We start from the raw sequence: 12,335 nt of genomic DNA, 5'->3' as shown, positions 1-12,335 counted from the left end.
TTTACATTTTCATACAGTTTGATTGAGATTATTCGATTTAATTAATGATGATGATGAGGTTGTACCTAAAAATTTTGACTTTATTGCTTTAAAACTTCTTATCTTAACTTTATACAGCTCTGAACCGGAAATCTGCAAGGGTGACAATCTATAGATAAAGTAACACCCATAAATTACATTTTAGTCTTGTCAGTCTTCAATAAGACGTAGCTGGAGATAGAACTAATTATCCACAAGTAATCCCCATCCCCATGGCTCCCACAGTATTCATTCAATCGTTTCAACGACAGTCGCTCGGCTTTGAACCATGATTACTAGGTACGGTACGTCGGTACTCATAGAAGAGTGAATAGAAATCTTTCTTACCTTAAGATAATTAATTTCATCGTTCAATAGTTTCGTCTGCTGGGTGTGGATCTCGGTCTTTTGGTCCAGTTTGCTTTTAAGATTCTCGCAACTCCTAGAAAGAGTGAAGGAAAAATACGTACGTATTAATTTTACGATTCGCTAGTAAATGGCTTAATATTTAATTAAACAAACGATCGGTTGAAACATTTGGCATTGAAGATGTTTGGGATAAACTTTGCTATCAGAGATTTTAAAATACTCATAGATTAGTGCGTACATTCATATTAATTTTGATCACTGCTATAGTACCGTTGCTAAAGTTTAATACATGTTAAAAATTGTAGAATCATATGTTTTCATTGGATTAATACTCACGTGCATCTAATTGTAGATGTATTCATCGGATCAATGGTTAGAGGGACATCCTTATCACTCGGCTTCACTGCAAACTAAAATAAATTAAAAAAATCAAAAATCCCATGTAATTCAATATACAATATTTTTGTTCAGATATATGACAATCTATAACAGTGTAGGTCTGATAAAATATCATGCGTTAGTTACTGAATAAATTTAAATCGATGCAAATACAAATGGTTATGTTATTTCAAATCATAACATAATCACGTATTTCATTTCTTCCCAATCATTCTCACATTACAAAGTTCCGTATCCCCATGCTCAGAACGATGTGGTTGGGCAAGTCAAATAATAGATATCCTGCAAAACAGCATTCGATCCTTCCGTGTTTAGGCATTGAACCATACGGAGGCGTTATAAATTTACTTTAGTACAGTGCTACAGTTGCGTCTTTACGTAATAACAATCTTCCGGTGTGTTCGATATTCAACTCTCGGCTTGGGTGTGTTCCACATTTGCTCCGTCTAGGCCAGCTTGGTGAACTATGCGGTAAGTTCCTACCGTGGGCAACCACAGAGCCAGAAGCGTACGCCACGGGAGGTCTCTCCTGGCCTTTGAGTGGGAGAACCGCATGCCTTTCTCTGCCGTGTTGGTGCAGTCAAGTATACGAAGGAGCCATGAGTTGCGTTACAACAGCTGTACCAGTTGGGTGATCAATTTATAGCATATAGCCAGGACCGGATTTAGCCGGAAGGGGGCCCCGGGGCCGACGGTATGTGGGGGCCCCAAAATGTACAAAAAAGGTTGGTTTTGGTACATAAGATTTGTGGGGGCCCGGGGCCACGCCCCCCCGGCCCCCCCATAAATCCGGCCCTGCATATAGCTCTGCATATTCATTACAACCAAACCATAACAACCAAACCGACAGAATTGCAGAAGTCAGCAAACTAAAGACACTAAAGAACATTGTACCCGCAAGGTAGCCCTGTTAAATTATATTTTAAAAATTATGTTAAGTAAATTATACACATTAGTTTTCTGAATGAGAATATTTTGAATCCATCCTCGCAATATAACTGTGCTGGTAAAATGTTATAGTTTGGCAAGATTTTATTAGTAGACCTACCACTGCGAAAGACCAGCGTTCCTACGTAAGCACCGATTGATGACACAAAATTGAACTTACAGTTCGACTAAATTATGAGAGCAGTTGCTCCCCCTCCCCCCAACTGAAAGATGCTGACGATGATGACGATCGTCGCCAACACCGACCTGGTGCCATCCTTGCTTTGCAGGTCGAGTAGATACAGCTTGGAGTGATTGTTTTCTGTGCTGAAACCAAGACCCAAGACGTGCCAGTGGAACAGGCTGTGGTTTCCGTAGCCATCGTCTCCCAGTCAGTGTTGAAAGGAGTTGTCTCCCACAAATATTAGTACGATGTAAGGACGAATGAATGGTTAACTTGCAACACCGACCGGGATCTTTGAACGGCCAGCAGCATACGGTGCCAGTGGGTTAACTCTCGAGGTGTTTCGGATAAAATATGTGCGGTTTGGTTCTGACAGTCGAAGGTCTCGCTCGAAAAGTGCTTCTGCTTGCACGCAAATAGAACTCACATGGATGGATGGTTTGACGAGCTTGTGGCTCGCCAATACTGATCAGTAATGGAAGTGGAAGCTGATGCCTTCTACACAATGCATGCATTTACAACTGTAATTATTACATCTGGTAGTTAGTTTTGTAATTCTGGCCAACGTGTGTTTCTAATTGCCGTTTATTAAAATACTAGCAGACCCGACGAACTTCGTTTCGCCAAAAATTGATTTATTCTATGATTCTTTCTCGAGTTATGCAGGAGTTTCTGTTTCATTTGTATGGGAGCCCCCTTTCCAAAGGGGTCTCAAACCATCTTAAGAACCTTCCCGGGCCCAAAAACCTCTGCATACAAATTTTCACGTTCAGTAGTTTCCGAGTCTATAAGGTTCAGACAGACAAAAATTCATTTTTATGTATATAGATATAAGATATATATGAACATGCATATGTAAACTATTTTTAATGATTGTAAACAACTGCAAGGAAATTATTTTGTTGAAATGATGCAACAATCAGAGTTGTTTATTATTTAGGTAAAATAATCTAAATATGAACTCCCATCAAACAGTAAGGCCAAAATCAATTTCGTCACTTCCAATCACCCTAAGCAGAGAAACCATTCAACCCCAACTGAGCGTGTTACTGACTGTTTGAAATTAAATTATAAGCCTCTACTATCAACTTTCAAACCATTAAATTAGAAGTAGTGTTTCATCTTTTGTAAAATAAATTGATGACCCAGTCATAAATCTTTCATAAACCTCCTTTTCGTCACGATATGCTCGTTTGGGTTCGACAGCAGTAAAATCCGTCCATTATGAAAGGAGCGTGATTTCCAGCTTTTATAATGATAACAATGGCATAAATATTTTGTGCTTAGCCAAAATTCCTCACATTAATCATGACATTTTACATTTGAGCCACATTCACAGTTACTCATCATTCGGAGTAATTTGCCCCGTGTTCGGTTTGGCAGTTAAAATATCACTCCCGTCCGTACCGTACTGACACTGACAACCATCCAGCACACGAGGATGTACAGAGCCCACTTCCAGTGCACGAAGTTGACTTTCATCGTGCGCTGCTTTATAAAGTCATAAAATTAATTATAATTGAAAAAGTTTCAACGAACCATTTCAAAACGCCATTTTGCACCCAGTCCAGGGGTGCGAGCTCGCCTGAGTGTGCGGACCTTGGCGCATGCTTGTGCTCACAAGTTGACTTTTAAAGTGTGCAGATAACGGCGATTTCATGAATATTAGCTCTCACCCACCGCCATTGCACTGGTGGAGCTGACAGGACTCTTCATTTCGTTATGAGTCATGACCTGTCATTACATGGGCGAAATAAAAAGCATACGCCCGTGGAGCCATCGATAACGAATCATGGATACAAGGCATAAAAGTTTGGCCATTAATGGGAATTATATCTCTTAAACAGGAGAACACGTTTCTGCGGCGTGAAACTCGCTCAATTGAGGCTCTGCTTGTTTGTTGTCAGATTGTGAGGAATCGCTTTGACATTGGCACAGTCCTACACATATGCTTTTAGTGAACGAATATTGCATGACCGGGAGGTATGTCAACACCGCAAGGCCGTATTGCTCGGGTACCTCAAAAAAATTGTTCTGCTCGGGTACCTCATTCTAACATAATAGTGGATTTTATGCTCTAGATGTTGTTGGGCAACTTAATGAAAACATTCTATGAAAAACATGAATCTAAATTTGAAATAAACGAGATTTTGACCGTGAATCAAAAGGAAAAGGACCGTCTTTTTTCAGGTGTTCAATTGAGCGGCCCATTGAGCCACCCTAATGTATATGTAAGGGAGGGTGGTGTCAAACACGCTCAATAATTGACTAATGAAACAAAGGTTAAGTAGACGATGGTTGAAGTTAAATACACCGTTGATTTGTACAAACTCTCGATGCTATAGTCCTCAATTAGTTTTATCTGAGCTGGATGATTATGATCAGGATACAGATTAGTATTTGAGAAATGTCACTTTCCGTGTATGGAATATATACTGCCGCTAACCGCAAGTCGAGCACATCTGAATTTTTGGCAGTTTTGAGTTATTATCATTTTTCACTTTATTTTCACATGTACTATGCGTTATGCTATTCTATGCGAGATGTTTGTTCTGTAAAAATGGAACAAAATACCAAGTGAAATTGTCCCATATGGTAAAGTAACCGCAAGTCAGTCACATCGAGAAAAATTATATATTGTTCATATTTGTTCAATACATGTGCTCAGAACACCTCCAAAAAAAAACTCTCGAATAAAAAAATAAATCATTTCAAAAGAAAAATGCGGAAGAAAATTGTGAAAACATTTGGAATTTAAGTTTATGTTGTGGTTGGAAGTTAAGCTGAATTTGAAGATGAATAAAGATTGATGCATAGAGGAATATACGTTGCACTAAGTATGCTATTCATCGTTTTACTTTTGCATCAGTAATTTCCAATATAACGTGTTGAAATTTGCACGCTACATATAGCAAACGTTCTTTTGAGTATGTTTTGGTTTATGATAATAAAGATTTTTAAAGGTGACAGATTGATCAGCTAATAGAATCATTTACAATAAAATTAGTACTATGTGTATTCTCAGCAGTGTTCTCCTCTTCCCAATGAATGTGAAAACCAATGAAAGTCATGCTTACAGACGCGTTCACGTGCCAAAACATGGGTGGGACAAAGTGACAAGTAGCGAAAATGACGTAGCGGGATTCCTAATAAGCATGAGATACATCCTGCAGTCTATTATCATAAATCAGAGAAAATCAAAGCAGCTAATTTCAATAAATGGTCATTAACTTTTAGAAATCCTCAGAAATTTATATGGATCGCTTCGAATTACTTAGAAATCTTATGACCGTTCAAGAATGCTCTGTTCCGATTCTTTTTCGGACAAGATATGTGGATTTAGAGATGATTTTAGTTTTACAATGGACTCCCAACATTTATTATTTTATCTAAACTTGCTAGAATTTATAACTAAGATTTTTAATAAACTTGTAATTAATCATATTAGCAGATTTCAACAATCTTTATTTTCTACAGAAATTCATATAGAATTTCAAACACTCTTTTGAGATTCCAGAAATATTTTTAAAAGAAACCAAAATATTTAATAACTTTAAGAAAACCCATAAAATTATCGAAACATTTAATTTCCTGGTAATTAAAAATACTTAGAAAACGTCTTGGATTAAAAATCCTTCCGGACTGTCAGTAGCCTTTTTGGAAAAGAATACTTTCTTTAAAATCACGGAAACCTCAACGATTATCAGTTTGACCTTAATTTAATTTTGAAATAATTAGTTTGAATAACTTTGTTACTAGTGGAATAACTTTGTGGAAAAGTTTTCGTTCATTTTTAAGCGGGAAATGAAACAAAATTCATATTATCGCAGAAAGAAATACTTGTTGAGTTTTGATATCGATACCACATTACCGACATTATATTATGCCTATAGCAGACTACAATCACGATATCATGAAAATCTGCTATGTGGATTTTCTAAGCACCCAAGAGTTTCAAAATGTTCAGATTGCATGATTCACCGTGTTTGATGTTGGAGCTTTATATTTTTTTTACAAATTTAAGCTTTGCTTGATAGAATGTGACTGACTTGCGGTTACTTTTCTCGTTGAGATGAAAAGTATTCGCAAGTCAGTCACATTGCGATTTTTAACACGGCAAGTGAGTTTTTCTCTTTCTAGCCAATATGATCCATTAAACATTCAAGCAATCTTTGGTCTGTGACGTTAGGAAACGTAACGTAAGGAAACGTTAGGACGTAAGGAAAAGTGACCGCTCCATTTACTTTACCCAGCAGGCGTTATTAGCGTTACGAAATTTTCTCTACTTGTTAGTTACAGCTAGAAGACAGTTATAGTTGAATTGTTTTCTTATAATATTCTATTCTGCCGCTAACCGCAAGTCAGACTTATCTGACGCCATATCCAGATAAGTCTGACTTGCGGTTAGCGGCAGTATTCTAGTCCCAAGAAAACTATTCAATTGGTGAGCTGGTGGGGTAGCATGCAGCCATGAAATTATTCAATTTGGGAAATGAAAATATTACTCGACACATACTTTACAGTCCATCTTATTGGGCAAAGCGGTCCTAGATTGATGATATCATTTGATTCAAGAGCCTGAAACAGAAACCCAGACAAAATTTATCGATGGGAGCCCATTTTGTAAAATTCCTGACAAAATTCCTACATGCAGGAATATCCTGATGGTGTTTCGTGCAACCAAGTATAATAATTGAGCCAAACAATGAACAAATACAGCTCTCTTTTCGTAACCAAGGATTTTATGGCCATGACGCATGCAACGACGCAAAAATAGACTACACATAAAATAGTCTAGAATCTATTTCAATTGACCTTCACAATAATATGAGAATTTATGGATAATATATTTGGGCGAAATGATAATTTGCCCCCTTACATAATTATTTAGGGGGTAAAAGTGCATCGCCTCCCCAAAGTTGGCGCCTATGGTATTAGCTAAAAATACAGGAGGATTATTAAAACATTTTTTATTTTGATTTTTGTGAATTTTGATACAGAGATCAGTTCTTCACTTGTTTAGTGAAGCCAAGGCCAGATGGGCGCTTGGAGAAAAATAGGAGGTTTATTGTAATATGAAAACAGATTAAAACTAAATTGGACAGAATACTTAAAACTAGCTCAGCAAAAACCTATAAAATTTTGGTTGGTTTCAAAACTGTTCTAATAAAAAATAAGAAGCTGTATAAAGTGCTACAGGGTTATTATCTATCCGAAATCCAGTCCTCTTCTTCAGACAAATTTGTTAAGTGGCTCTTGAGCTCTAACTGGTGGTGTTTCTATGGCTGGAACGTTGAATGAAGTTTAAGACGAATTATGCGCATTCATTTCCTTTATTTAGTTTATATCTAAACAGATAACACTGTATCAACAATTTGACGCTCCAATACACGGTTCGAGGCCGCATCTTTCCATCTTCGAATGCGCCCCACGCTCGCCAAGTCGTTTTGCACCTGATCTGCCCACCTCGCTCGTTATGCTCCACACCGTCTCATACTTGCCGGATCGGAAGTGAACACCATTTTTGCAGGGTTGCTATCCGGCATTCTTGCAACATGCCCTGCCCATCACATTCTCCGGCTTTAGCTGACATCTGGATACTGGGTTCGCCGTAGAGCGGGTCAAGCTCGTGGTTCATTTGGCGGCGTTACACCGTCAAAGATGGTCTTAAGCACCCGGCTCTCGAATAATCCGAGTGCTTGCAAGTCCTTCTCGAGCATTGTTCATGTTTCATGTCTGTAGAGGACTACCGGTATTACCAGCGTCTTGTACGTGACACATTTGGTGCGGTGGTGAATATTTTTTGACCGCAGTTTCTTCTGGAGCCCGTAATAGGCCCGACATCCACTAATGATTCGCCTTCGTATTTCACGACTAACATTGTTTTCAGCCATTAGCAAGGATCCAATGTGGATGAATTCCTCGACCACCTCGAAGGTATCCCCGTCTATCGTAACACTGCTTCACAGGCGGGCCCTGTCGTGCTCGGTTCCGCGCACAAGCATGTACTTTGTCTTCGATGCCTTCATCACCAGTCTAACTTTTGTTGCCTGACGTTTCCGGCGGGTGTGCATTTCTGCCACGTTTGCAAATGTTCGGCCGACAATGTCCATGTCATCCGCGAAACAAATATATTGACTGGATCTGTTGTCTTAGTCCCTGGCGCGATTCGAACGAACTGGAGTGTTCGCCCGAAATCTTCACACAGTTTTGCACACCATCCACCGTTGCTTTGATCCTTGCCAGCTGCTTTATTGGTCTTTAACTGTTGGATGGTATCCTTAACTTCCCTGAAGGTGGGGGCTGGTTGGCTTCCATCGTCCGCTGAACTGACGTAGTCATCTCCTCCGCTGCCTTGACTTTCGTTTCAGCGTCATTTAAATGTTTCTCGTAGTGCTGCTTCAACCTTTCGTTCACCACATGTCTGTCCGTCAAGATGCTCCCATTCTTATCCCTGCATATTTCGGCCCTGCATATGCGTTGAGCATCTGATAGAATTGCGAGTGTTCTTGAGAACGGCACAGCTCCTCCTCTCCTCGCATTTCGCTTCTTTCAGGCAGCGTTTCTTCTCCTGGGTCTGCTACTGATTTCCGAGGTAAATAGACGTCAATACAAGTGAGATCTTTGCTTCATCTGTTTTGCTCAAACCCCTGTGTTTGGTTCTCCAGTCCCAAACAATTTATATGAAAAGGAAGGACGAGCAAGTTGAAGAAGGTTGAAACCTCCCTCAGCTGATCATATAGCTGTAGATAACTTCTGTTTGATCACTGAGAGGGGTGGGTCTTAAAACCCTTGGAAAATACCAGGGCCCGTTAGCTGATATAGCCCTCCGTTTTTGAGGAAGCAAACGATATCATCAGTCTAAGCGTCTTGGATACTCGAAGGGATTTGGTAGCTGTATCGGGGAGCGTTGAACTTCGGACACCGACCAATCACATGTTTGACGGAATTCAACACCCCAAATATTCCGCAAACAGTCCGGAATGAACTACAACCGAAGTTATTCGAAAAACGGGTGTGGCCGGTGGGAAGACGGGAGATGATCCGCTGATTCCTGTGGCTGGGCATATCGTTCCAGGGAGCTGTTGACCCCTTAACCTTCCGTAGCTGCGAAGAATTGGAGGCCATCCCATGGTTCTTCTAATCCTGACTGACGAATCTTTTAATCCAGGTTTTGGAGTCAGCCGAAGTGGTAAAACACCGGCCTTGGTGGTGTCGATTATCAGCTGTAACATTCCCTGGTACTCCGCACTGTCCCGGGATCTACGCGAGAATTGTCGATTGTTGTACATTGACCAGAATGTCCTGAATCCCTGAGTGTCATGAGTGATCGCTTCGAAGCGCAGCGATAGCGCTGGCGTCAGGATTATGATTAACAGAGGGTGTAGGTACATCAATAAGCAGGGCCGCGGTTTCGGCCACAAACAATGTTACATGGCTTGGGAAGACTATTTGTCACTGTCAGGCAGAGCGTTAATGAATAAAGCTTTCAATGAATGATTAAATTTGTTATGAATAAATAATTTAATTCTGTGATTAAAGATTATGATTGATGATTAATCAGTTGTCGACAATGATTAATGATTAAGATTAACGATTAAATACCTTTTTGACAATGATTAACGATTATGATTAATGAATAAAAAGTTTCGAAAATGAATAACGATTAACGATTATGATTAAATATCGACACAATATGTGTATGATTAATGATTAATTATCCATATGATTAACGATTAATACTTATGATTAATCAAATTTAATGCTTTGCATAGTTATCAATAATCAAGAGATTACACCCACTGAAAAAATAAGAAATATTACGTACAACGAAAACATTTCCAGTTTTTAGATTCAGAAATTCATTAAATGTACTTTCAAAGGTATGATTATGATTAATGATTAATGAATAAACACGATGAATATTGTGATTAAAATTGACGATTAATGATTAAACGCTACAAAATTATGAATATGATTAATGATTTATGATGTAATGTAAAAGTCTCTGATTAATGATTAGTGATTAATGATTAAATCTCATTTTTGGGTGATTATGATTAATGAATAATGAATAAATATCCCATTATTCATTATTCATGATTAAATCTATGATTAATCACTAATGCTCTGCTGTCAGGTTACTACCGGTGACTCCGAAACCAACTGCTTGCCGCGAAACGGAACGTCGTTGTAGCGATGTTCATGGTTTCTGTATTCCGTGTTTAGCAACTCAGCCACCAACCTACGAAGAGCCTCCGTATTGTCTCCTCTCTTGAAGCGTCTCGCGATGGAGCGATTTATATTGGCTGTGGAGCAGTGCTAGCTCCTTGCTTTATGCCAGTGGATCCTGGTAACAGGGGGAGACGGACGCCGGACACCGCGTGCAGAATCCGATCCCCTCCAATAAAGAGATGGATGCTGTGATTTGCGGCGAAGGAAGCAGCCTTGACCCTAGCAGCACACATGCTTCACATAGGTTGCAGCAACTCATATGTGACCAGATTTAGCCACAATCAAGTTACTACAACCATTTTTGTCTGACTTGTGCTGCTCGGGGAGGCATATAGCAGCCAGAACGCGGTGGCGAAGTGGCAAGATGCCTGCCACGTTGCAGGCAGACTCGGCAAGTGTGGAAGGTAGGAGACCGGAGGCGATTCGAACATAACTGTTGAAGGTCGGGGACAGGACGTATAGGAGGTTATGGTATGCAATGCAGGTGAGTTCATGACCGTACAGAAGCCGGTTGTCTATAATGGCTTCTCCAGTACGGAGACAAATTCTCCTGTTGCTGATCCTGTGGGGCTTTGAAAGAGTTTTGACTTAGTTGATCCTGGTGCAGCAGTGGAAGGAGCGGTGCGGAAATTAGGCAGAAATGTGAGGCCACGGTCCATGAAGGAGTCCCCCAAGTTGATGCACGGGCCTGGCTGTTGATGACATACGTGACCGCGTACGCATTTGCTGGCGGTCGTGCTAAATCCTACTGAGGTGGTCCAACGGAGGACGGCTCTTGCAGCGAATTGCGCTCTGATACGAGTGCGTCCAGGTGTGCCTCCAAAAGATATTATTTATTGCGACCAAAAATAAGGTGACCGCCAGGACCGACCATGATTTCCGATGACGACTTGAGGAAATTCCGAGCAAATGCCAGTATGTTGCCCGAGAATCTCCATTCGCTGAATTGCTGCAAAACTAGTAGTGATCAGGTCCGATTGAACACTTTCGAGATGTCAAGGGATACCAAACCAGCATGCTTACCCTCCTCGAAGGCATTCTGAAGGACATCTCCTTGGCCGACAAAGAAGGTTTCCGTTCCGTACTCAGGACGGAAGGCATGCTGTTGGAAGCTGAATCTTCCATCGGCCTCGAATTTCTCGTGAAGACGACGGTTTACTAGCTTCTCGACAACCTGAGAGACTCAGGAGGTTAGAGAGCAACCAGGCTTGATTGACAATATCCAGGAATAAGGCTTTAGCGGAAAGGGGAAGGTTTTTGATCATCGGTTATCTAATTCTGTCTGATACTGAGCAATTTCCGTTACTCATGGCGAGGGCAAATGAAAGCTCGAGGGCAGAGAAAGGCTGGTTGAATGAAGTTCTCAATGTAGCAGGATCTGGTGTTGATGAACCTCTGGAGTTCGGCTGCGTACGCGACAAGTGAAGCAAAATACTCCCCGAGAGCGTTGGAAACTTCCAGCTTTTTCGGGGCTTCCTGGATGACGGCACGGCACTCGTAGTGTTTTTCTCTGTATGTTTGTAGCGCACTTATCTTTCTTGGATGACTAGCGGGAAGTCTCCAAAGGAATTGGAGGGCCTTCCTACGCGCTTTAACCACCCGACCACCAACGAAGGGCTTTACGTCCAGCTTGGCTGCTGGTTCGTGGTATAGACGTCCCATCAGCATCCAAGACGATCTGGGCGAATTCAGATAGTGTTGATGGAGTGTAATTCTCAAGAGAGCGGCGAAGGTGGTGATCATTGGCTTCCCAGTTGGCGGCTTCGTATCGCCAACGTGGCCTCCGGGAGGTGTTGGGAGAGGAGGCGTGGGCAGTGACCATTATTAAGAAGTGCTTGCTCCCAAAACAGTTAGAAGAGACTTCCCACTTGAGTATGGGGAAAATGAACCGATTGGCAATGATTACCCAAGCAACACGCGCAACATCTTTCAAATAGATGTTTGTTCCTAATAAATTGCATTGAAGACACTGTCAATACATCGAGTCACATTAAAGCCACTACCCTGTTTCAGAAAATTACAATGTTTCATTTCCGTTTAAGTGGCGTCGCAATATTCTACCCTTCTGACTTCTTGGGTGGTTTAAAATTCGATGTGTTTCATATCAGAAACAAAACAGATAAGTTGCAGAATTAATAACACTTCGGTTCATTGCTGTTACGACAATGTTTCTGATAGGTTGCAAAACACTTTGAGCTCAGCT

At 40.7% G+C, this 12,335-nt stretch overlaps 1 protein-coding gene across 8 annotated transcripts in view; it reads right to left on the bottom strand.

The window, feature by feature from the left end:
* LOC134211461 (uncharacterized) overlaps nucleotides 1-12,335 on the bottom strand; it is a 161,467-nt gene that overhangs the window by 115,823 nt on the left and 33,309 nt on the right. For all 8 annotated transcript variants that reach the window (XM_062688336.1, XM_062688337.1, XM_062688332.1 and 5 more), the window contains exons 6-7: nucleotides 724-797; nucleotides 367-460 (exon numbers count right to left, since the gene is read on the bottom strand). In XM_062688336.1, coding sequence (XP_062544320.1) covers nucleotides 367-460; nucleotides 724-797 — 168 coding nt within the window. The remainder of the gene's footprint in view (nucleotides 1-366; nucleotides 461-723; nucleotides 798-12,335) is intronic.

This window comes from Armigeres subalbatus, chromosome 2, assembly GCF_024139115.2.
Source record: "Armigeres subalbatus isolate Guangzhou_Male chromosome 2, GZ_Asu_2, whole genome shotgun sequence".
NCBI classification, from domain to species: Eukaryota; Metazoa; Arthropoda; class Insecta; order Diptera; family Culicidae; genus Armigeres; species Armigeres subalbatus.
Note: the sequence above shows the minus strand (reverse complement) of the source record. Positions and strands in the feature narration are given on the sequence as shown.